At 47.2% G+C, this 26,660-nt stretch overlaps 1 protein-coding gene across 5 annotated transcripts in view; it reads left to right on the top strand.

Annotated features, from left to right (window-relative positions):
• NCOA1 (nuclear receptor coactivator 1) overlaps nucleotides 1–26,660 on the top strand; it is a 188,830-nt gene that overhangs the window by 122,695 nt on the left and 39,475 nt on the right. For all 5 annotated transcript variants that reach the window (XM_030491033.1, XM_030491029.1, XM_030491032.1 and 2 more), the window contains one exon: nucleotides 4,287–4,453. In XM_030491033.1, the coding sequence (XP_030346893.1) occupies nucleotides 4,287–4,453 (167 nt within the window). The remainder of the gene's footprint in view (nucleotides 1–4,286; nucleotides 4,454–26,660) is intronic.

Here is a 26,660-nt window from a genome sequence, read left to right on the forward strand (position 1 = left end):
ATATTTCTGTCTGAAATATCTTCACTTCTGTGGCTGCTTCAAAGTTCAGCTCACTGTGAAAGGCACCTTTAGCTTATAACCGAGCCTTCCCATCCCAGCTATTTTGCCATCTGATTTAGGCTATGAAGTCCTGGATAGAGGCAGTTGTGATCTCCTTCCACGAGCTTTTCCAGGCTCCCTGTGAATCCTGGGCATCTTTTTCCATGGTGATACATAATGTTGGTAAGGATGAACGTATGGTGCTGGTGCTGACTCCGTGTCTCTGCTGCCTCGGATACTCTTTCGGTCATCATCGCAGAATGTTAATGCACTGAGCAAAGTCCAAGTGTATTTTATAGTGCTTACAACTCATACATCATATTCTAAACAATAAATGTAAAGGCAACAGTGTTCCAGTAGAGAGACGTTAAGAGGTTGTTCGAGGATTTCTGTTTATTCTGTTCAGTTCTTGGTTGCAGCATCTCCCTTCTGTAGAGTTCCCATACCTTCTTACAAAGTGGTTCCTGGTTTTGCTGTGCCATTAAATTGCAGAAGACATTTTGATAGCACTTCTAGCTGTCTTATTTCTACCAGATACTCTGTAATCATGTGAAATGTTTCTCCTTTCTGGCTGAGTTGTTTGAGTCAGAGCTCTGCAGCCCTCACTGCTGTCTCCTGGCTGGTCTCAGGGCTGGTCCTTGCCCAAGAGGTGAGTTTGGGGTGAAGCCATTGGTCCTTGAGTCCCCATGACAGAGCCATGGGTAGCAAGGTGGGCTTGGACACTTCTTCTTGAAGGAACTGCTCTCCAGCTGCAGGAGCGCACACCTGGCTTTGCTTCATCTGGTCTGCCTTTGGAAAGCAAATCTCTTGTGGTTTGTTTCCTAACCCCTAAGCACCCCAAGAAAGCCTTCTACAGCTGACACCAGGGGTCTTTCAAAATATATAGGACAAGAAATGAACAGATTGATACGCTGGAAGGAAGGGATGCCATCCAGGGGGACCTTGACGTGCGTGAGAGGTGGGCCAGTGCCAGCCTTATGAAGTTCAACAAAGCGAAGTACAAGGTCCTACACCTGGGTCGGGGCAGTCCCAGGCACAGCTACAGATTGGGCGGTGAAGAGATTCAGAGCAGCCCTGCAGAGAAGGACTTGGGAGTGTTGGTCGACCAGAAACTGAACATGAACCAGCTTCAGTGTGCGCTCGCAGCCCAGAAACCAACTGTATCCTGGGCTGCATCACCAGCAGCATGACCAGCAGGTCGAGGGAGGTGATCCTGCCCCTGATTCCGCTCTGGTGGGACCCCCCTGCAGTACTGCATCCAGCTCTGGGGGCAACAACATAAGAAGGACGTGGAGGTGTTGGAGTGAGTCCAGAGGAGGCCACGAGGATGATAAGGGAGCTTGAGCACCTCCTGTATGAAGACAGGCTGAGAAAGGTAGGGAGAAGCCTGGAGAAGAGAAGGCTGTGTGGAGAGACCTCATAGCAGCCTTCCAATATCTGAAGGGGGCCTACAGGGGTGCAGGAGAAGGACTCTTCATCAGGGGCTGTAGCAATAGGACAAGGAGTAATGGGTTCAAACTTAAACAGGGGAAGTTCAGGTTGGATGTAAGGAAGAAGTTCTTTACTGTGAGGGTGGTGAGGCACTGGAATAGGTTGCCCAGAGAAGTGGTGAATGCTCCATCCCTGGCGGTGGTCAAAGCCAGCTTGGACAGAGCCCTGGGCAACATGGTCTAGTGTGAGGTGCCCCTGCACATGGCAGGGGGGTTGGAAATATATGATCTTAAGGTCCTTTCCAACCCTAACCATTCTATGATTGTGGAGAAGCAGAAACTTCTGGATGAAGGATTCTTTGTCCAAGTTTTTACATGTACAAAGCACCTACAAGCATTTTCAGAAGGGTTGACTTGGATACTGGTCATTGGGTTGGCCATCCAACCCCAAACACTGGAGCTGAAGCATGTTACCAAAATCCAGAAGAGAAGTCCTCACCACTGCTGCATCTTCTTTCTTTCAGACCATCTCCTTGATTCACAGGTGCAGTGGGGAGGGACCTTGTCTTCCTCCCAGGGCTGGCCAGAGTCCTCCGTGATGTACTCCACAGCAAAGCGAACTTCAAAACTCCTTTGTTAAAACCTGAAAGGTTTAACTATTGCTTTTGGTGATACTTGGGAGTCATAAAGTACAGCCCACTGCTGTAATATTCTCATGATGCTTTTATGTAAGGAAAATTGGCCAATTCTCCCTCCTACAATTTGAAAGTTGCCACAGCAACAGCAACATTAAGAGTTTTCATGAAATGAGCTCACCCACAACAGAGGGATTTTTTTTTTCTCTCCCCTCTGCTATTGCTTTCTGCTTCGCAGGGAGAGCTAGGAATTAATTTAACCTTAACTTAAATACTCACTCAGCTCCTTTGACAAGCATTTGCCTGCCCATTGCTGGGGAGCGGGCCAGTGCTGGCATCACCAATACCTATGCAAAAAGAGGCTGAGGTCCATGGCTAGACCCTGCACTTCTGCAGCAGATGGACCTTCAACCTACCTCTGTGAAGCCGTTCTTGCTGCCTGTGACCCCTTAGTTCTCATTGGCAGCTGCCTGCCAGGGAAGTGAGGGCTTTTATACCCACCCAAACCCACTGCAGAGGAGTTTCTAGGTCACACCATGTGTATCCCATGGAAGGTCTCACTCATGAACTTCACGGTGACCCAAGCAGAAACACAGTTTGTGTTCTTTACACCCACAGATGGCTTTGCCCATAGTTTTTAACTTTCTTTTTGGATTCTAACTATTCTATGATTCTATGATTCTGCTGCTGTGCAGAGTCATCCCTGTTGCTCCTCTGGGCAGTCACGAGATCTGGAGAGAACATGAGCAGAAGGAGAAGTGAGGTGATGGAGAGTGAACTTGGGAGGCAAGGGGAGGTTCATCATGGAGTAGTCATGATAAGAGCAAGTTTGAGCAGCAGAAAAATGCCCAAGAGACAATATCTACCTGGATATTGAGCTGATAAAGAGGAATTAGGAAAAATATCAGGAAACGTCTGTACAGCCTGCCTGAGGAGCAACTTAGAGGGGAGGGCTGGTGGTGTCTCATCTCCCTGTGGACAGATATGGTTTCTGAAGAGTCTCTCTATAACCTTGCTGTTATCAAGGTATATTCATGCTCTGGTTGGCTTGCGCTCTCAGTAGAGCAAATAAACCAAACCTCAAAGCCTTCAGCTGTTAGTAGAGCTTGTTCTACCACATAGCACAACGCAACAGCATCTATGGTGGGACACAAATCTCCTACTGAGCCATACTTTTGGATTCAGCTTTTGTAGCTAGTGTTTTCTCAGCCCCTTTGTGAGTGGTGGGGCCTCTCTGAGGACAGGGACATCTCACCGTGCCTACAGGCATCTCAGCAACTTCTTGATATCTAGTAAATGTTGGGAATTTTCAGGCAGTACTTCTTAAATAGATTGCTGGGAATCCTGTGGAGGTTCCAACAAAAAATTAGGTGGCTTATTGAAAACCAGCCTGATAAAAGGCATCACAAATGGTATAGAGCCACATTTTGTAGCGTCCTTGTTTCATCCTGTGGTTGATGTAGAAGAAGGTTTTTAGGGAAAGTGTGTCTCTGTGTGTCTCTCACAAATGCACGTTTCATTTTGGTGGTTTTGATGCTTGCAACATCTTTGGTAAAGGAATATATCACAGTGTGGCTTCAATGATGGCTGTGCCATAGCACATAAATAATATATTCTCAATTCCCCAAATTTACAAAGAGTTGATGAGAGAGTATTGGGCTTCTGCAGTGGCCATGAGCTAAAAGGAGAGCTGCTTTTGCTGGGATGAAAAGGTTGATCTCATGAATATTTTTCATTTTCCTTTTGTCACTGTTGATTCCAATTTTCTCTTTGGTGAACTCTGGTGGATGCTGTTAGCTTTTATGTATGAATTTAGGATTAAACTTGGCAACAGCTGAAATAGTAGCTGTAGAAGAATGAGAGACTGTGTGTAACTCTTTTATATTTATATATATAACTCATAACTATATTTGAGAGGAAGACGAGAGTCCTGAATGTTAGAGGTCTGGTTTTGTTAGGAGTGTCTGGCCAGCCCTATGTATTAATTTTTTATATATGCATAAAAATAGACAAAGGCCTGAATGAACTCCCCAGTATTTTGAGATATTTGGATTATAGTGTGGTCGTTGCTCCAGCCAGTACTTGTATTTTGGGGTTCTTATCCAATGCCCAGGTGTGACCGGATTGAGAAGTGGGAAAAAGTCATTAATGTGACTTTGAATTTTTTCCCCTTCTCTAACAGCAATGAAAAGCGGCGACGGGAACAGGAGAACAAATATTTAGAGGAGCTGGCAGAGCTGCTGTCTGCAAACATCGGGGACATCGACACTCTGAGTGTCAAACCTGACAAATGCAAGATCCTAAAGAAGACGGTTGATCAGATCCAGCAGATGAAGAGATTGGAGCAAGGTAAGGCGGCAGCCTTCTGCCTTGGCTTGTCGGAAATCTTCAGAGTAAGAACATTCTCCTGGTACCCTTCAGACACTAAACTGCAGCAAATAATCATGACTTAATTCATGAAGAATCATGACATAACCAGTCCATTGGCAATAATATGGAAGGGTAATATAGAAGCAGTAATATGGAAGGGTATGCTTTGCCTCCGTTGCTTGGCTTGTTTGAGATGTCACCTTTGTTTCTGGGTCAAGGTGGCATTTTACTCTGTGTTTATGAATCATCCTGAAATTATTCCGTAGATTAAAATAATCAGAAGTGCTTGTTAAGCTTTCAGAATCAGGCCCATTAAGGGCTTATCAGTCATACTGCTGTTAACTGTGTGCCAAAACCCCATTTTATGGCTGGGTAAGTTGAAGTATGGATAGCTTGGCCACACGATATGCACAACTTGGTGAAGAACCATGTCCCCTGTTCTCCTGCCAACCAGATTAGAGGGCACATTAATCCACCTCCAGCCTGTGAATAGAGAAGAGTTGCTTGAGAAGCTGTATAAAGGTTAACATTCACCCCAAGTATCAACTCATAGACTGAAATGTGGAAGTCCAAAGGGCTCAAGCAGTGCACAGGAAAAGGGGTGAGGTATATTAAGGATGGAGCAGCATTTGTTCAGGTCCTTGCAATCCCAGCATCCCTCCTGGAGCTGCTGCAGGTGGGCACCAGCTTGCTCTGCATCATGCCTGCCGAGGGCTGCCCATCCTGTGCGCTCAGATACTTTGTCCTGTGTGCAAATACTTTTTCCTTCCTGCAAAACGTTGTCCTTCATGAACAAGGTGAATCCTGCTCAGTATTAGTGCTGAGAGCATGTCATCCGTCAAGTGTTGCCTTTGCCAAAGCTCCTGCCACATGCTCCGAGCAGAGCAGTGTTGCCTGATAACAGATGTTAAATTTTTACCCAAGCCAGTGGCAAGGACATGGGTGCACAAGTACAGGTACTCCACAGGATCACTGAATGGTTTGGTCTGGAAGGGACCTTAAAGCTCATCCAGTTCCAGCCCCCTGCCATGAGTGGGGACACCTTCCACTAGAGCAGGTTGCTCCAAGCCCCGTCCAACCTGGCCTTGAGCAATTCCAGGGATGGGGCAGCCACAGCTTCTCTGGGCAACCTGTGCCAGGGCCTCAGCACCCTCATAGGGAAGAGCTTCTGCCTAAGATGTCATCTCAATCTCCCCTCTGTCAGTTTAAAGCCATTCCCCCTTGTCCTATCACAAGCCACACATTGCTGTAGGGCCTCCCAGCTCACTGTTATTTTAGGCACCAAATTTTGGGGCAAAGCATTCAGCTCACGTTGCACAGGCAGCTCGGGCTTCCCGATGAACCAGGACAACTGCTTTTAGATTTCATTCACGTTGTGCCTGGGCTCTGAAAGGAGTTTGGTAGCGGGTGAGTACGCCCAGGTTCCTGCTCGCTGCCACTTCACTGTTCATTAGTTTTCTTGACATTGCACAGCAGGGCTGAACATTAACTAGGACAAGCACTACTTAAAAATATTATGCCTTGAGCTTTGCTCTGTATTGCCGGCTTATCTAGTGCAGTGCCAAATCACCAAAGAAAAGAAAACTTCACCTGTATTTGTTCTTAGCAGTTTACCATGAGAGCATTTCACATGAGGAGGCAGAAAAACTATGGCAAAAAGTCAGAATATTCGTGGCCAGAGACAATTTTCTGTCCTTGTAGTTATATCAAGTGTTAAATGTTGTGTTTCCCTGCCCATGTCCTTCCTCCTCCTCCTCTCTGTTTTGCAGCCATAAAGCTGATTAATATTTGCTAACTGCTGAGGATGTAGTTTTGTTGCTAAAGTATTGTGAACAGCAACATAATCCTGCAGCGGGTGGCCATGCTCCTTCTAATGCTCTATAGGAAACCCACCTGGAGAAGGGATTTCATGTAACAGAGAGGAGCTGAGGAGTTTGGACTTCACAATGATGTGTTGCAGCAGGCTCAAGACATTCCAACAAATCACAGAATCATAGAAATCCCAGGAAATGATGCTGCTCAGCCCAGTAATAAGCAAATCCCATAAGCACTGGGAAAAATGATGCTAAACCTTATAGCAGAGCAGACTGCAATGAAAAAAACAAAGTCCTGTTATTAATGTAATTCATAACGTGCCCAACATGGAGCTGGGGGGCTTTGGAAGTGGCAGGGGCAGATGGCAGTGCCAGGGGAGAGGGGACATCCTGGGAGCAGCCTCCCCACTGCCAACTCTGAAGGGTTTAGAGGTCACATCCCACCAGCTCTCTCCCCCCGCCTGCCCCTCCAGCATGGATCGTCCTCGGTTTTAACCCGCAAAGGGGTGGAGGAGCCAGCAGAAGCTTGCAGATGGATCACACGCAGGGGCCAAGCCCTCCCTCCCATCCCCCTGCCTGCTGGGCTGCTATTTAAAGTATGAAGCAAATGCGTTTAGAAAAGATTCCTAGGTCTGGACACCTTCCAATGTTAGCAATGTACAGTTGGCAGAACAAGCCGTTGCGGCTGTGGCAGCAACCTGAAATTCATCTGCCAAGACAGCAATAAACGCAGTGGAGGAAGAGGCCAGACAGTTGATTTTTCAGCCTTTGACCGTCCCACAAAAGTTCTTTTTGATTTTTGAGTCAGTTGGTTTTAGTGTTGGAGACCTGGGCTGTGCCTGCGCATGGTCACTTGCTGTAGAAAAGAAGACAAGGCCACTAGGATCTCCTGGCGTGGAGGTCAGCAAGGAGAAGATCTCTCTGAGCATCCTGCCTGTGCTCCGCAGGGCAGTGGTCTGCCCGTGTGGACCTCGCTCTCCTTTGCATTCAGATTGGCATCATTCCCAGCATGGATGCTGGAGGTCCTCTCCTGGGGTTGTTCCTCTGCTGAGGAGCCATGCCGTGAGATTGAACTGATGTCCATCCATCACACGGAGGTGAGGTCACCCAAGGTTGCTTTAATTCAGAGCAGTGCTGCTGTGATCAAAACTCAGTGGATGGAGGCAAGCTGGCCATCTTTGCTGCTTGACATGCGTCGCTCTGGTTTATAGGGTAAGCAGAGGTGATGTAAAGGCTGGTAGAAGAAGTCATCAGGGCAGCGTGGTGGAGCTGGGATGGAGTCAGGAGGCTGCAGGACAGGGAGGAGGCTTGGTTGCCACTGGGAAGGTGGATGATGTGTGGTTGCAAACAAAAAAGAGGCATCTTGGTCATACAAGAGCACAGAAATGAGCAGAGATATTGGAAAAGCTGCACTGATGCACAGACCACACTAGTTTTGTTCCTTTCCTGTAAAATGGTGTCGTAGAATGAATTATAGAATAGGTTGGGTTGGAAGGGACCTTAGAGCTCACCTAGTTCCAACACCTCTGCCATAGGCAGGGACACCTTCCACTAGAGCAGGTTGCTCCAAGCCCCGTCCAACCTGGCCTTGAACACTGCCAGGGATGGGGCAGCCACAGCTTCTCTGGGCACCCTGTGCCACGGCCTCAGCACCCTCACAGGGAACAACTTCTTCCTCAGACCTCCTCTCAGTCTCCCCTCTGTCAGTTTAAAGCCATTCCCCCTTGTCCTGTCCCTACAGGCCCTTGTCAAAAGCCCCTCTCCAGCTTTCTTGTCAGCCCCTTTAGGCACTGGAAGCTGCTCTAAGGTCTCCCTGGAGCCTTCTCTTTTCAGGTTGAACAAGCCCAGCTCTCCCAGCCTGTCTCCATAGCAGAGGTGCTCCAGCCCTCAGGGCATCTTCGTGGCCTCCTCTGGACTCACTCCAACAGCTCCATGTCCTTTTTTTTTTTTTTTTTTTAATTGAATGCCCCAATCTTGGGAGGAGGAAAACCTTTGGTTTATGGAAGGGATGCAGATGTCTGACAGAGGTGGGAGCCAGCGGAGGGGTCATCTCATCTCCCTTGTAGAGCTCCCAACCTTGGCAGTGTCCTTTTAAAGATGAAGCCACCAAGTCTTTTCCCAAAAGCCCTCTCCATTGATAGGCTGCTTAATTTCTTTCCTGAGCAGGGGTATAAATGCAGCACCTTAATAGAATAAATCAGATAGTATTGAGCTTTTCATTACGCCGCCTACAAACTCAAACAGCTACCGAGAGTTGCCCTTGAAACACCTCGTAAGGCATCGCAAGTGACTCTACCACTGCTGGTGTCCAAGGGACTTCCTTCCCCCCATCCTTCCTGCGTTTGCTCATCGCCACTCGTTGGCAGTCGCTCCCGCTGTGCTGCCGTATGTTCGGCTTCTGTGGGAATCAGTGTGCAGAGCAGGCAGCTACCTGGCCCAGGAGCAGCCGCAGCACGGCTCCCGGCTCCGCCAGGACACGTGCGGTGATGCTCATGAGTTTCTGGTCCTGCGAGGTCCAAAAGCCCCAGCAGATTTACTCTGCATTTGCCAGAATAAAGGATTTATTCTGTATTTGCTTGGATTTGTGCAACTTAGCTCGTCTCTTGAAGGACCCTGAGTCACTGCTTGTCTTTGCAGTGCAAGGCTTCTGGCAATGGAGGGTCAAATGATCCCATCGATGACACCTTCAGCCCCACTGCAGCCTGGCTTTTCAGTGGTGGAGCAGCTGAATTTATTCTTATAGATGTATAAGGAAAAAGAAATTCATATCTTTATTAATGCAGTTTTATTCTGTAGTCATGTTACAGAATAATGACCTGATTTGGGGATGTTTTAAAAGGGCACTAGGCAAAGAATTAGCTTTCTTTCCCGAAGGTTACTGTGTTAACCTGCAAAGATGACCCTCAGTTTTTAAGCTGAGTTACTTTGGATGGGGAGGGGGAGAAGGCTATTTCTTGAAGCCTTTACTTTAATAATTTTCAGGGGGGTTAGGGATAAAAGTATTTCTGTCTCTTTTTGAACTACACAAAAATTCCACAACTTGTTCTTCTGCTGCATGGAGGTGTTCTCTTTTGGGTCCAGCAAAACTATGGAGTAGTTGTGTCCTCCTGACATCTTATTATTTCTTTGTGTTTTGTTTTTTTTTTTCCTGAAGTGTGGCCATAATAAGATGGTCTCCTTCAGGCAAGTTTGTGCTCCTTTGTCTAGGAGCACACCCAAAAACAAAAGGATCCTTCATTTAAGACCACCCTTCATTTGGAAGTTAACCTACTTGGTGAAGTAATTTTCCTTTTGGGTAAAAACAGTAGGTTAATTAAGTGAAGTATATGAAATAATTATTGATTTTGGCTGCTCTGTTGCATATGATCAGTGGGCTGTCAGTGGCTTTCCTTTAATTAAGTTTCCCTGCTGTCTTGTCATATGCATAGATTTGTCCCTGGATTTTTTCTGTGATATACATGTACAGCTTCTAGCACAGAGAGGTCCTGAGCCTTCAGGGGGATGTACAGAAGGTTCTTCAAAATGAATGCTGAGTTTCTTCTTGGTTTTGAGAATGCCAACATGTGGTGAGCTTTAAAAAGGAAACAAAAAAGGCTTGGCTTTGTATTTAGTGGTGGTCAGAAAATGATGAAGTGGTGGCCTGGGAAGAGGCTTCTCCCACAGCCTGCAATAGCAGCATGAGATTTTGGGAGGAGAGAAGAAGACCTTGTTCTTAGACATTTAGTCAAGAGCCCTTCTTGTCCCAGCAGCTGAGTGATGTGGTACATTATTAAAGATCATAAAATTATTCCCATAAAACCACAAAGTGAGTAATTGTGTGCAATGTGTGGAAGCAAGTTGCAGAGATGAGGTCCCTTGGCAAGCTTTACCCCAAAGCAGAGGAACCCAGTGCAGAACAATTAAGGGCTTTCAGCTGGTTTCTTCTGCCCGGGTCCAGGCTCCCACGTTAACGTCAGTCCACATGATTTTGTGTCCACAGCCCCTGGGGATGGGGCTATACATGGCCTTTCATTAGCTTTGAGGAAATATCTAACCCATGTCCATGTTACTGAGTTTGCAAAGGAGCTGGACATATCCAGTGCAGGAGCAGAAGAAGCCTTTGGGAATTTCTCCCTCGCTTGGCTTTGTTTTGCCAGGATAATGTAGCTAAAGCCTTTAGGCATTCTTTCTTTTCTGTTTCAAATCCTCTTACATTGTCTGCATATCCTTCTTTCACAAACTCCAATTTGAATGCATCTTTCTAGATGTGCATTGAAGCACAGGCAGTATTTCCAGTTTCTGATTAAACTTCCCAGGTACTTGGGGCTGTTGCCTCCACGCCACCAAGGGAAAGTACCTTCTGCATAATGTGCTCTGCCTTGTTTATGTTTGCCTTATTTCTTGCATTTTGTATTTTGAATACTCTCTCATTTCAGCCCTTCCCTCTCCCCACATTGTAATCCAATATCCTCTTGGAGAAGTCTGACAATTTATCTGGCAATCTCTGTCCGGCTGGAACCATCTCATTTCCATTTCTGATAGTGGTGGTGTTTGACAAATGTCCTCAAAGCAGGGGCAGCTCTGAGATCAGCCCAGATTGCTGAGGGCTTTACCCAGTTGGGCTTTGGAAGCCCCCAAGCATGAAGAAGCACAAGTGCTCTGGGCAGCTTGCTCCAGCACTTGGTTGGCCTTGTGGTGAACAAGATTTTTCTCCTGTCCCACCTGAACGTCTCTTGCTTCACTTGTACCCATTGCTTTCCATCTTCTCACCATCCATTCCTGTGAAGAGCCTGGCTCCATCACCTCCATAAATTCTGGTAGGCATGGGCAGGCTGCTGTCAGCTGTCCCAAAGCCATCTCTTCTCCAGGCTGAGCCACCCCTTCCTTTGGTCTCTGGTCACAGGATCAATGCTCCAGCCCTGGCCACCTTGGTGGCCTCCACTGATCTTACTCCAGTTTGTCTTACACTGGGATCCCAAAACAGGGTGCAGTATGTGGTAGTCACCTAGATGTGGTGGCCAGGCTGGCTGTGCAGATGGAGCAGGTTGAAGAAATGAGCCAGTGGCTGCTCTACCAAGCACAAGTAGCCATCAGGAAAGTCAACAGGGAGAGAGATCCCAAGGATTCTGGACGTTGGGGATGTCCTGCTGCATTCCCACATCACGTCTAAGCTCCTTCCTTGGTGTCCTGGAGAGCCAGGTGGGTATTGCTGCCAGGAGGGCAGGTGACAGCACGCTTGGCTTGGCTTGGTGGCCAAGAGGACATAGGATCTGCATTGGTGTCAGCTAGTGGTGGAGTGTCCATCATGGCTTGGGCTTCCTATGACGTTGCCAACTACGGTAGCAATGGTAATGTTGCCTTGCATGCAGGAATCAAGATAAACTTAAAACTATTAAGATTCAGAGAATTCAAATGTAATATTTGGTAGCTTTTATGTGTTGAGTCAACACAGAGGTCCTTCAGTGGACCCAAAAGAAAACGCTTTCATGTAGTGGAAGAACAAGTTGCAGAGTTTTTGTGTAGTCAAAGAAGAGATGGAAACCCCATTACTTGAAAAGTCATTAAAGTAAAGGCTCAAGAAATAGCCTGAGCTCAAAGCAGCCCAGCTTTCAAGGCCAGTGATGTGTTATAAACAGAAGTTTAGGTCTAACATTTGAGGTTTGACTGAAGAACAAAAGCAAGCAGCAGAACAGCATCTGAGGGAGCAATGTAAGTGGAAATGTCTCCTGGAAATGGAGTAAATGAAAACTGCTTTAAGGGGTTTACATTAATTAAAGGATTTTTTTAATTAATTAATTAAAACCACATTAAGGGTTTGTGTCAAATCTAAAATTAGATTGGAATCTCTTCAGGCTACAACTGTCAGCCTGGTGCTGTAGTCTCCTCTTTAAATGCATTGACTTTATCAGAGTTATCCTGATTTTGTTTGCTCCAAGGGAGGTCAGAAAAGGGGAGCTTTGCTTTTGTCTTAGAGCAGTGTTTTGTGGACTCTGGGTTCCTCCATCTTCATTCCTGAGGTCAGGAAGGACCTTCTTGGTGAGGTGCTGGAGAGGAAGGCTCTTTCTTCATCCCAAATCTGGTGTTTGGGTTAATCCTGATGGAGCTGCTCCTGTTACTAGAGGGAGGGATGCACACCGCTTTCATCCTATCGCTGTGGCCAATTTATCATCATATCTTAGAGAAAGAAAACCAACCAAACCCTGGAGGCCAGATCAGACATCAGCGGGGAGGGGGAATTCCTCCTTGGCTTCAGCAGATGCCCGCTGAAAGCCCTCAAGTGTGAGGCTGATCCAAGGTAAACAGAGTACAAACAGATCCAGTCCTTTCAACTGTTTAACTTCATCCTTCCAGGAATCCTTCTGATATCCTGAAGAGGATGAAACCACCTGCTCATTTTTGGTGGAAATGAGTTTCAGATCATTTCTGTGCCAATGTTGCCCTTTAATTTGGTTTGTTCTTCCTTCTGTTTGGCAATTCCACCCTTCCCTAGTGTATTTTTATGAAGCTGTTGCTCTTGTTCTCTACCTTCACTTGACTTGTCCAACAAACCAAGTTCTCCTAGGATCTTGGTTGTCTGATAGCTATGTTTTTCCTTTAATCAACCCAACAGCTCTTCTCTGTACTTCTTCCAACTGAACTTCGTTCTTCTTAAGTGAATTGGTTCAAACTGTCATGATTTTTCTTACCAGATCTTACCAGTAGCATTTGGTTGTTGCCAGTACTATTCCTGGTATGCTGGAGGTAAGGGTTGTTGTCTCCTCTTGTCACCTCCATTAAACCATCCCCAACTTGTAGCCAAAGCTCATGTTCTTGCATGGTGAGTGCATGACCTTCAAGTAGTAGAAGGTGGAAAAAATTAGCAGTTTAGCAGAGCAACTGGGTAGGTTTTGTGCCATTTGGTCCTCTTCCATTTGAATGGGTCAACCCACCCTCCAGTTTGTGTGTATTTTCTCCCTGAATGAGTACCTTATCTCGAGTGCTAGAGGAACACCACTGGTGACCTCTTCTCATCCTGATGAAACACCTTTATTCTCCAAATTTAGTTTCTTGGGAGTGTCTGCTAGATCTCAGTGCTATTCTACATCTTGGGTGATGTTATGTGCGCATGGAGTTGGTGGGACAAAACTGGAGCTCAGGCATGATATCCATGCTGGAAAGAGATTGCAAAATCCAGAGAAGGCAGAGAGGAGAGCCACAGAAATGAGCCAGGGGCTGGAGAAAATGTCTTGCAGCTTGGAAGGCTGAAGAGCTCTGTTGAGTGTATCCAAGGGTTGGAAAAAAAAGGGAGTGGGTACATGATGATGACACTATAAACACTAACAAGAACGGAAAACGCTGGCTACTGAAGAGGTTTTTAAATCCGCACAACAGAAAATGACTCAAAGCTGAAGCCAGACAAAAACAAATTAGGACTCGGGCCCAGAGTTACAACTGGGAGGGTGATTGCTTTGGGAACCAACTGCCAAGGGAAGCGGTGGGTTGCATCAGGTTTTAGCCAAACAGAAGTTCAAGACTCGTGGCAGTAGAATTGGGTGAACTTTGATGGCTCTGTGATATTCAAGAGGTCAGACTGGACAATCTACTGATCTCTCTTGGCCTTCATCTCTATAAATCTAAATATTTTGGGAAATGCCTTGAGAGCTGGGCATTTCCCAGCCTGCAGCAGCGACTTCTGCTAGCACAAAGCTGGGGTGATAGTCCTCGCTTTGCTTCCCGAGCGTCTCTGTGGGTCTCCTGCCCCACGCTGTATCCTGCACCCTTCCTGGCATTAAAACCTCCCCATTATCAGAGTAATTAATTGCACCTCACACACAAGAGGTGAAGAGTTTGTTGGAGGGGGTTTGGGGAATTTCACACCCTCTCCTTCTCTGCAGTTTGGTTTCAACATGAAATGTTAAATGGATTGCATCCCTGCCCACACTCCCTGCAGACATTTGTGAAGTCTGTCTCTCCGTATCCTCTGGAATCTGTTTTATATCAGGGATTGATTTCAGATACAAACTCCCCCAGGTCAGTACTATAAAAATCTCTGCCTGTGCAGCCACACCAGGGAGCATCCTCTGTATATATTTATTTTATGGAGCCGTACCACCTAAAGAGCATGTCAATAAAATTCTCATCCCTGCTCTGACAGGTTTAATCTAGCTGGTAGCTTAAATATAGACCAAGGGGAAGGGGAGGCTGCTAAGAATTGCACAGACCTCTCCAAACGGTGCCTTGATTTTAACAAGTGAACATTTGGTTATTACATCCTCAAGCTTTTAAACATCTCACACTGTCAAGAACTAATAAATCCTTTAGCACTTCACTGTAAGAGGATTTGATAGGATGTAATAGGCGTGTGGATCATACAGAGAGTCATAAACCACCTGTAGAAATCACTTCTCATCACTCCTCCTCTTGCCTTCTGCTGTGCTGGATTAGCTTTTTTTTTTAGCTTTTTTTTTTTTTCCCTCCTTGATTCAATCTCATTTTTAAGAGAGGCAGGAAAGGAGAAGGGGGAAAAAAAAACCCTTTCTTTAAAGCCCTTAACCTGGCCTTCTTTATCCTTCATAGAGATGGACAAAACCTGTTTTAAGATTCTTCCTCCCCTGGATTGGCATCCCATCAGGATTTTGCTTGTCCTCCCTCTGCTCTGGACCCCGGCTCGTTTAGTGGTTGATCAGAAAGGTTCATCCATGCCTGGCATCCCTTTGGGTGCAGAAGCAGGATGACAAGGGTCCATCCCACCTCTCTTTGAGCAGCTGCGAGTCATCTGAGCTAGTCATCAAGTGTCCTGTGCAAGACACTGGGTTCAAAGGGAAGCTCATCCCAGCACATCTCTGCAAGTGCCCATCTCAGTTATTAACCCATCAGAGCACCCAGCAGTGCAAGCATTTCCATGCCTAAAAAGTAAGAAGTAATACAATAAACCTCTTTCTTATGATGAAAAAAACCCAAAACCAAACCAAACTTGGAGCCAGGCATGCAAGTCCTTCCATTTTCATTTCAGATTTTCCCCTGAACAAACTTTTATAGACCTTAATCCTCCTAACGCTCCTGCAAGCATAGGAAATAAAAGGAGATTTGTGCAATGAGATAATAGCTTTTATTATGCCAAGCTGTATGGTTGGGCAAAGCAAACAAACTTGCTGGGGCATGAGCGTGAGAGATGCAGGAGCGATTTTGCTCCCTCTGGGGCCACATTATTCCCCAGTGCCCAGCTGCCGAGCTCCTCATCTGGCTTCTTCTGCTTCTCCCAAGCCCCAGGATTTTATCATGGGGTGTTTGGTGGCACTTAAAAACTCATCAGAGCCTTGGGCAGAGAGCAAATGACAGTGTTTGGATGGTTTTAGATGATATTTCTAACTGTTCCTTCTGCCCTTGCTATTTAGGAAGTCTACCCTCCAAGACAGGTTTTCACTAATTAATTAAACCTCCGGTCTCAGCTAACTACCCTTTAAATCATTAAGTCCATATTATGATAAGCAGGGTTGATGAACACTGGAATGGTGGATCAAGTTCCCCAGGCTGATGTTTGCCCCAGGTTTGGCGCAGCTGCTGCACTGAGACAGCGAATTACATGGGTGGATGGTTTCTTATAGGAGCAGGGAATAGCTTGGACCATCCCAAATTTCTGAAATAATGGATATAGTCCTTACAGAAATAGTTGCACCCTTCATGCCTTTGTGTACCCACTGTGAGCATCCAGCATCTGGTGCTGCTCCCACAGTTCTGCAGGTAATGATTGCACTGGAAGAGTTAAAGTTCATTTTGGAGGTGAGGTCCTCCTGAGCAGGCTCTGTGCAGATCAACAAGAAAGCAGCCTTCATCTGCATGCCTTGGTATGTATTCTCTGTGTGGAATCCCATCCACGAGGCTCCATATTCTCTAGTGACTTCCTATACCACCTGGCTTCACCTTCTCTGCGTGGATTCCTGTACCAGGAGGCTCCATCTTCTTTGGGTGCCTTCCCAAACCATGCTGCTCCTTCTCTAGTTAGCTTCTCATACCACATGGCTTGCTCCTGCCGATGCCTGTCCCCCCAGGGGCACCTCATGACCCGGAGCTGCACTTTCACCTACTGACCACGCTCACATGCACGTGTCACATCGGCCCCTCAATTCATTTACACTGCCCCATGAAGTCTGCCTTTACCTCCAACAGATCCCTTTGGCATAGCAGAAAAAGCAAGTCGATCCCCTCAAGAGCTGCGATTGACAGCTCTCCCTTTGCAGCTGAGGAGAGACAGATGGGAGGCGCGAGAAAGCCGGGTTTGGAGGAGCGGGGTTGGCGGGGGGGAGTGCTGCTCTGTGCATGGGAAGCGTCAGCTCCCCCCTTGCCGTGCTCGAGCTTTGCATTGTCTGCACGCTTTGGCAGGCGTCTTCCTGCCGGTGCAGTTCACATATTTGACGTGCCTGTGCAACTTGAGCATAAAGCTGGTTTAACGGTTGACACGAGTGAATTTTTAATAGTAACTTCTCATGGACTTCAGCATGCAGTACCAGGGTTTCAAGATGCTACGCCTTGAGAAAAGACAGTCTAATTCTTTGCAAAATTAATTAAGTTCGAGCGTTAAAATGGTGTTGCAATGTATTTTATGCCTGCAGGAGGAGAATGAAGGCTAAGCCAGGGCTGAATTAAAGTCTGGGGAGGACGCTACATGTAGCCCTTTCTCATCTCTGCAGATTTGGCCATGCGGAGTTGACACAGTTTTTGAAAGAATTAAATTCTTCAGATTTGAGATAAAAGTTTTTTCTCCCTTTATTCCTTCCCCCAGCAAGATGGAGATGTTCTACCTGCTTGATCTCAGCATCGACTATAAAAAAGTCTTTGCTCCTTATGCCTGTTCTCTCCTGTCAGCATTCAGTGCTCATTAATTTTGCATTCACTCAGCACCGTATAATTTTTCCTGACATTGTTCAGACAACCAGCCTTTTTTACTTAAGACATCTCAACACCATTAATGTTTAACTCTAAAAGGTGTGAAGACAGAAAGAAATACCCTTTTCCTTCTGTTCTAGCGGCAGAATGCTTTGCTCTGTGCTCTTTGCCGTTGCACAAGGATTTTATCAGAAGCAGAATAACAGAGTTTTCCATATAAACTTTGCTAAAGCAGGTGATGTTTGCTGGTCGGAGCAGGGACTGGTGTCTTGGATCTTCATCTGTACACCAGGTGCTGTCGTACATTGACAGTGCATGATGCCCTTTGCCTTGGGGCATGGACAGATGTGCTCTTGCAGGTCCATCTGTAGTCCTTCAAGAGAGAACCCCCAGCTGGTGAACCACTATAGTGTGTGAAAGTAGCACTGGTCAAAGCTAACCCCAGTGGCTTTTGGGTTATGAGCATTTACGCGGCATGTAACAATATCTTAGCTCAGAAGATGTCAATTAACTTCTTAATCCACTCCAGCAAGAGCTGCAGAAGTGTGTATCGTTGTGCATGAGGTTTCTTCAGCTGGAAAATGGGAGTGTTAATGAGTAGTGTTTTAGGCTCATTAAAGGAAAGCATGTGACTTGTCCATCATCCCTTACTTGGAAGGATGTCACAGGTTGCCGTTCAGTTGGTTACGTAGCAATTGGTTAGGACAAGGGCAATGCTGGAATATGTTCTTTGCCACTTATAGTAAGGGTTAATGGCACTGTATAGTCCTGAGGAACTTGGTTGTGCCTGTTGCTGGGTTTAAAAAGTAAGAAAAAGGTTTAAAAAACCCCAAACCAAAATTCCTGTCCTCAAAATCCTTATCCTCTACATGGGAAAAGAGGGGAAATACCAGTTAGAGAAGCAGCCAAAACTGGGGAGCAGCCGGTAGGCACGTGCAAAATTAATGTTGCTTGATCTTTGCATCACCGGTCTGAAGACCTGGTACAGAGATGGGTTGTTGCCTATACTGGGCACAGGAGTGTCTGTTTCCTGGGGTTGGTTGTAGACGTGGTGGAGGTGGCTGTAGCCCTCCTGCTGACGGGACTGACCACCAGCTCCATGTGCCAAATTGCACATTGTGGGATGTTGTACTGGTTTTGTAATATCCATGTTGAAAGGTTTTTTAGGCAAGTGGAAGGAGAAGTCAAGCTGCTGTGTTAATATAGATGCTGGCCTGTGGTAGCTTTTCCTCATAACAATTTAAAAGGTACCTTGAAATCACTAACCTTGACATAAATCCAGTGTCCCACCAGCAAATCTGTGCTGCTGGGTGAATAACTCTGCATGGTTTCATCCTTTTAGGGTTTGACGTTTTATGCAGTCATTGAAGATGTTTGTATCTGCTGGGACTGGCCTTGGGCTTTAGTATGAATTCCCAATGCTGCTGTGGGTTGTTAAGGATGGGCTCTTGGGCTGCAGGTAGTATGAAAACTAGCTGCAAGAGCATTAGATAAAGCCATCATTATTCCCACTACAGCAGCAATGAAAAAATGATTTTTTTACTGCTTTTCCTGCCAGACAATGAAGGAAGAAGCTCAGGTGAGACGTGGAGAGCAACAGGACATCCCCACTGTCCTGCTCTACTGTTGGCACTACTCATGCAACTGGAGTGGTTACCAGCTTCAGTCCTCAATCCTCACTAATGGGCACTAGAGTCAGTTCTATACACCCAGGGGCTTAGTTTCCTCCGTTGGCTGTGTGCCTGGTGACATGTGTCCTCCTGGCATGTACCTTTGCATGGGCATTGATGGAAAAATAAGGGTTCAAGGTGTGTCTGAAGAGCCACTTGGGGCCGTGTTGGTGAGGACATTCTCTGGAATGGCACAAAAATACTTGGGGCTGGAGTGAGCGGTGTGTTGCCGGCTCTGGAGGTGCATGGGTTGTTTTTTGAGGGCCAATGTGGAGTTTGGTGATGAAGTCAGAAGTTCAGCTCTCACTGGAAAGAAGAGAAAGAGAGCAAAACCTGGTTGACTGCTGGTTGAGGAGAAGCGATAGGTAATAACAGCACCTCCTAAAAAACCCCAAATTAGAATCTATCTTAAAATAAGCATGTAAAATGGATGAGGTAAATTTCCTCTAAAAATTCCTTTTTCTCTGCTTTGGCTGTAAAAGGAGCATGAGATGAGTAGCTCAGGTGGAAACATTTCCATCCTATGGTCCGTCAGAGGGATCTCAGCATCTTGGCACTCCCGCCTGGCGTTACAGCAGATGGTTGGGGAGCACCCTGGGGCTTGTCACCGATGGATCATTGTGATGGGTGATGTAAAGCAGGCGAGTACAGGGTTCTGAAGGAGCTGTGCTGATTTCTGAAAGCCAAGATCTGCTCTGCTATTTCTTGCACTGGTATTTTCAAGCTCTGAATCTCACAGATTGTATTTTTCCACAGTTTTTAAATTCATAGATCAGATAATTTCCTTCCTCCTACTAGAATAAAAAGTTATACAACCTAAGAGCTGCTGATTTCCATACAGTGTTTGAGAGGAATCTGGTATTTGTGGAAGTGAAGAAGAGAGGACTCTGGGCTGGGTTTTCAGCATCTGCCTCTGTGTGAATGTGCTGACGTTGAACAGGGGGGCGTTGGGCAAATCTCAGCTTCCACAGCTTGAATTTTGATTTAGAGCTCCTCCAAAGAAGTCATCGTTGCTGTGGTCCATGGTGTGTGCCTTGTAGGCTATGTAGGATGGTCTTCCTTGGAAATTGGCTTCATCCCCCAGTTGAGGTTGGATCTTCCTCTACTTGTTGATCCCTAGGGATGGGGAGGAGAGTGCTCGGGCTTGCTGGGGCTCAAGAGGAGGCTGGAAGTGAGCTCAGGACCTCGAGTCTCCCTGGGTAGCTGGAACACCACCACTAGCAGTAGCCAGTGGTGCTCGGAGGCTTTCACCTAACATGTCCCTGTAGCCCTAGACACGTCTTGCCCCTAGACTCTTGTCTAAAACCACAAAAGTGTTCCCATTTCTGTCGTCTAGATCCCCTCACCTGCTGCTTTCCTTTATCGACACCATTGTCTTTTTCACCTCTCCTGGCTTTTTTAAACCATTTTTTTCCTGCCCGACTGGAAGTTGCACTCAGTGCACAGCTTCTGCCAAAGAGTTTATTTTATGGTAGGTTTTTTTTCCTGTTGGTTTTACTGAACTGATGAATCTCGTAGCAGGCACTAATTAATGGCACAGCTTTCTGTCACGCTCTCGATCCATGGGTGCACCAAGTCTGTTCCATCTGATTTTAATTAATTAAAAATCAAAGCTCCTCATTTGGGAAATTACAGATGTGGATCTTTTTTTTCTTTTTCTCACTCATCTTTTAAAAAGCAGATAGAGCAAATCCTGGCTGAGATCTGGGGCGTTCAGTCAGCATGGCCCACGGGGAGGCTGCGGAGCTGTGCTGTATGGGAGAGGGATGGGGAGCTGTTGTGCTTGGTGCTCCCTTGTGTTTTCCAGGCATCGCATCGACTTCTTTATCTTATCACAGAATGGTTTGGAAGGCTCATCTAGTTCCAAGCGTCTACCACGGGCAGGGACACCTTCCACTAGAGCAGGTTGCTCCAAGCCCTTTCCAGCCTGGCCTTGAACACTGCCAGGGATGGGGCAGCCACAGCTTCTCTGGGCAACCTGTGCCAGGGCCTCACCACCCTCACAGGGAACAACTTCTTCCTAAGATCTAATCTAAAGGTTGGCCAATGCGATGCCTCTCTACAAAAAGGGCAGGAAGAAAGACCCCGGAAACTATAGACCTGTCAGCCTGACCTCAGTGCCAGCGAAGGTCATGGAGCAGATGATCCTAAGTGAGATCATAAAGGACGTGCGGGAATATGGAGGGATCAGGCCCAGTCAGCATGGTTTCATGAAGGGCAGGTCCTGCTTGACCAACGTGATCTTATTCTATCATAAGCTGAACCGCCTGGCTGATGAGGGAAAGGCTGTGGACGTTGTCTACTAGCCAGCAGGGCCAGGGCAGTGATCATCCCCCTGTATTGGGCACTGGTGAGGCTGCACCTTGAATCCTGTGTTCAGTTCTGGGCCCCGCTCTACAAGAAAGACATTGATTTGCTGGAGCAGGTCCAGAGAAGGGCAACAAAGCTGGTGAAGGGTCTGGAGAACAAGTTTGTTGCAGAACGGCTGAGGGACCTGGGGGGTTTAGTCTGGAGAAGAGAAGGCTCAGGGGGGACCTTATCGCTCCCTATAACTACCTGAAAGGAGGTTGTAGTGAGGTGGGGTCAGTCTCTTCTCCCATGTAACAAGTGATAGGACAAGAGGAAACGGCCTGAAGTTGCACAAGGGGAGGTTTAGATTGGATATTAGGAATAATTTCTTCACAGGCAGGGTGGTCAGGCATTGGAACAGGCTGCCCAGGGCAGTGGTGGAGTCACCATCCCTGGAAGTGTCCAAAAACCGTGTAGATGAGGTCCTCAGTGACATGGGTTAGTGGAGGACTTGGCAGTGCTGGGATAATGGTTGGACTTGATGACCTTAAATGTCTTTTCCAACCTAGCTGGTTCTATGATTCTATGATTCTAAATCTCAACTCTCAGCCTGTCTCCATAGCAGAGGTGCTCCAGCCTTTGGAGTATCTTCATGGCCTCCTCTGGACTCACTCCAACAGCTCCATGTTCTTTTGTTGGGGCCCCAGAGCTGGATACAGGACTTCGGGGGGGGGGTGTCTCACCAGAGCAGAGCAGAGGGGGAGAATCCCCTCCCTCGACCTGCTGGTCACGCTGCTGGTGATGCAGCCCAGGACACGGTTGGTTTCTGGGCTCAAGCACACACTGAAGCTGGGTCATGTTGAGCTTCTCATTGAGCAACACCCCCAAGTCCTTCTCCTCAGGGCTGCTCTCAATCCAGTCTCTGCCCAGCCTGTATTTGTGCTTGGGACTGGCCCAACTCAGATGCAAGACCTTGCCCTGCTCTGTCATCCTTGGTACCGAAGGGGTATCCAACACTCTCTGGGAAAGGCTGCAAGTCCTCCTCAGTTGGACTTTTTGCCTTTAAGCTGTTGAATTTTTAATACAAAAGTCAAAACCCAAAGACTTTTTATGTTTCTATCATAAGAAATGAAAAACGAATGTTGCCCATAGAAATCTTGGGTTGAAAAGAGCCCTTGGCGAGCATGGAGCAGTGTTTGGGTCCCGGCCATCATGCCTGCAACCATGGAGGCCTCTCCATGAGGGCTTCCTTGGGGAGCAGCAGCGAGCTTCTCACAACTCAAAATGCAATATATTGCAAAGTTTTGTGCTGGGCAAGTGGAAACAATTGTTCTGGTCTTCTCTGTTCATGACGTTTCTCAACAAAATCCTGTTTTGAATTTTTTGTGTCCTGGTTTAGGAGACCCACGTGCAACATATTATTTTTCAGATATTCCTTTCTCCTTTCTGGGATTAAAAAAAAAAAAAAAGCGTTTCAGCTGCAAAATTTGAAATGAAGAGCAGAATCAGCTTGTGTTATTTTAATGTAGAAGTGTAGATTTAAGGCATAGGGAGGCAGGAGTGCTTACCCTGGGTGCTATGGATAGAGCTCCATGCGATGGCTCCTGCAGGGCTGGTGCTGGCTTCCCAAGACACTTGCCAAATGGACATCAATGCTGGACATCTGCCCACCTCCACCCCCTGCACTCTCATTTGGAGTGACTCTGGGAGGTGTCCTCTAAACTCCCTTCCCTGTGGTCCTGCTGTTGCTCTGGTGCCACGTCCTTGCTTCTTTGACCCCTTGGGATGTAGGTGCTCTCCTGGACATGGGACTTCGTTGTGTTTTGGGTAAAAAGTGATGAGTTAAGGCCTTTTTGGGGACTTTTTCCTATTGTTTGGATGTGGCTCTCATCCTCAAGTCCTCAGCATTGCTCCAGATAAGGTCTCCAGCTGTGGCTGAGGTAACAGCTTGTCTGCAACGCTTGACTTTTCCTTCCCTTGGATGTCTGATTTTCTCCGGGTACAGGTTTTCAGGTACAGAGGTCTGGAAGTGGAGGGAGGCAAGTGCAGGATCCTGGGGATGGTTTTGGTGTGCCCTGTGCCACCAAAAATGGTGGTAGAGAAAGGGCAGAAGACCTGCCAAAGGAGTGGAGGCAGCTAAGGTGAACTAGGGAGGTTGGAAAATTAAACAATAATAATGCAAAGAGAGAAAAGAGGCAAAGAAGGGGGAAATCACCAGTGACCCTGCACTGGTGTGGGCAGAGGGGTGGTGGTACCCACTTGCTGAAGCCACGTCCTTCAGCTTTGCTCCATGCAGTGCAGTTTTGAGGCAGAGGGTCTGAGCCAGTTTTTAGAGGAGGGTTACATACTGCACTGTCACTTTTGGGGGAGAAGAAATAACACCTCAGATGAGCCACCTGCCTTTCCTGTGTGTGCTCTTGGCTTTGGGTTTTTATCAGCAAGAGATTGGGACTTTCTACGTTGATGTCTTCTAAAATCAGGGGGCAAAATGCTCTGAATGGGTCAGCTGCCCATCTGCACACCTCATTTGCTGGCATCCCCGTGTTTCAGCAGCTTGCCAGGGGTGTTAACTTTTTACTCTGCTCGGCTCCCACCCCTTTTCCCCCACGGCAAGTATTGCTCCGTGCCTTCCTTCCGTCATGCTGAGCCTGGAAGGAGCTGCACAGTGAGAGCAGCCTGGCCAGCAGCCCCATCCACCCCTGGGCACCACCGGGCTGAGGGACCAGGAAAGCGGCTCTCAGTGATGCAGAACCTGTTCCCATCACTTTGTGCTGCTGGCCATCACGTCCAGCATCAGGGCATCCAAGCATTTCATTCATCTTCAAGTCCCGACGTGCTTTAGCTGCGTCCTCCATCTCTTACCAGCCTTGTACCTTCCCCATCCCTTCTAATCCTGCAAAGAATCAGTGGCTTCTAGCCAGGAGGTTTGTGTGGCTGTGAAATAGCGGGGCTGAGCTGGGACTGTCACCTCTGCCTGTGCCAAGCTTGGCTGCATGGGGTTGGCACGGGACAGGACTGTTTTCAAAGTGACCACGGTGTTCCCAGGCATCGCAGTGGACATTGGGTCCTGTGCCCACTGCAGTATCAGTGGTGTTGGGTGACCTGGTTGTAACACACTTATCTCATGGTTCAAGCCCACTGACCTAATATTTTTGGAGTGCCGAGGATCTTGCAGCTCCTATAGACTCCGAAGGCACCCAGACATCTCCCTGGCTGTCAGAAAATCGGGACATAATTTGAGGAATGCCTTTAAAATAGCTCCTCTCCCTGCTGCAAGAAAAAAGAAACAACCTGCTTTAATTATATTTGCAGCAATTAGATTCCAATTGGGGCCATTGGCGTGCCGGGCTTTTATTGTGTGATGCGGATTTACGATGCCCGAGGCTGCCAAAGCCCCTGCAGCTGGATCCCGGCAGCCTCAAACAGCAGCAGCGTTGGGGCTCATGTTGCTCCTCATGGTTTATTTTCATGTGGATCTGTCTGTCCAGCTTTATAATGAGATTATGAGCTTGGAGAACCAGGAATTTGCTCTTTCCTTGGTTGTGTTGAGCACAGGGGATGCCTGGCCCGCAATCCGTGCTCTCTGAGAGCATCGGCCTGTCACTGGCACAGCAGAGTCACCGCTGCAATTAGTGCTGGAAATAAAGGAAATGGAAATGAATGGGTTAATGTATTCCTCGCATGCTCAGGATGGAAAAGCTGAAGAGCTGTGTTTAAGCACATTAACTGAAGTGCTTAGCCGGGATCACTGACACTTTGAAGGAGTTTTGCGTCGCTGGGATGTGCTACCCCAGAGAAGGTGAGCGGGAGCTTTAAGGAATCTGTCTGCTCCCAGATCCTGGTGCTGCAAAGGTGGGAAGGAGAAGGATTCAAGCACAAAGGAGATAATGATGGTGCATCGTTCTGCTGGTTAATCCTCCTGAATAGCGGGCTCAGAGCTGGCAGATGAAACTATTTCAATAAAGCAGGAGGAGGATCCTGCAGCCCAAGTAAAGGATTAGAGCTGAAAGCCTCTAAGTGCATCAGTTTATTAAAAGTAGGAAAAAAAAAGACATTCCTCATGCTGTGGTACCCACCAGCTCCTGCAGGTTTGGATTCATGGGAAGCCCTTCCATCCCTGGAAGGGATTTGGGTGTCTTCCTTGGGAGGGTGCTGATCCTTCATGATTTAACCATCCAGCACTGCTGGATGGGAGGCAGGCATCGCTGCTCAGAAGTGGTTTGGGTGGGATGAACTCTGTTTTCTGCTTGAAACAGGGGAAACCGAGGCCCTTGGGGATGAGGTGAGCTGCCCAGGGAGGTCTGTAGCAGGAAGCAGGGGTCAGGTATTTTAGAGTTCAAGCCAGAACGTTGTTTGAGCATCCAAAACCTGTGTGTGCATGCTCAAAACAGGGTGCATATTGCCTCTTGTTTCCGGGGCTGTGCCAGCAGAGATGAAGATGCGAGCTTTTTCAGTTGATTCATTTTCTAAAGAGGAAAGAGCTGCTGGGTGAGAAGGAGAGCAGAGGCAGAGATCATCTGATAAATCAGTGGGGGAAGCTGGTGCCCATCTCTGCAAGAGCAAATGTTGAGCAAATGCTCTTCCAGTCTTGCTCCTCTCAGAGCTGCTTTAGGAGTGATGCGCAGGTGAAGGACAAAGTCAGGAAAGAGAAACATCCAAAGTGAACTTTAAGACAGATAAAGTCCTGGGAGGGGTGAAAAGTTTCAAGTGACACATCTGTCCATTTTGCAAGTGGGATTTAATGCAGAATAATAAACCTTGCATCCCATGTGCTGCAAAACAGCAAATGCAATTTAGCTTCTGCTTCCAGACAAGTCAGGGGGATGGCTTCCTTGACTCTGAGATGATCAGAAACAAAGACCAGTGTCAAGAGAGATGAGCAGTAAACCTTCAGCAGTCCTAGAAACCTTCAGCAGTGCTAGAAACCTCGTCTTGCACCTTCAGCATGCACGTCGCTGTGCTTAATGGGTGTTTATCCCAAGAAAACATCTCTTGCCCTCTGGGCTGGAGTGACATAGACTGGGCAGAGTTCTTTGATAAGCCTGGTGTGTTGATACGTGTATCCATTTGGTTAATAAACATGTATTTAGTGATGCACCTAGGTTTCCAGGTCCTAACACAAAACACTGTGGGTTGAGGAGCATTTTCCCGTGTCCAGCCGTCATACCTCTTGAAAACAGTTTTGGCAACTTTTTGCCTCCGGCTCCCAGCAGCACACACGTGTTTGGTCCTTGGGATTTTTCTGGCAAACCCCAGGATGTTTCTCCTGCCATGCAGGGAAGTGCAGCCCACAAGGATGTAGCTGCATCCTCTGGACTGTCCACAAGTCACCACTGCATCCCAGTCCCAGCATCTTTATACCAACAACAAACAATTAGACAGAAAAAGCATGGCTGAATTTTCAGGTATAAGGCTGGATTTGTGGTTCTGGCACCTGGCAAAATCTTGTAAATGGTGTAAAATTAATAGAGGACCACGTTTCAAGTAATTTTTCGGCTAGCCACAGACAGTCTTTTTAATTTTTAATCAAAACCTGCATCGAAGCTGCCCTGTGAGCCTGGACCAAAGATG

This window comes from Strigops habroptila, chromosome 6 (genome assembly GCF_004027225.2).
Source record: "Strigops habroptila isolate Jane chromosome 6, bStrHab1.2.pri, whole genome shotgun sequence".
Classification (NCBI taxonomy): Eukaryota; Metazoa; Chordata; class Aves; order Psittaciformes; family Psittacidae; genus Strigops; species Strigops habroptila.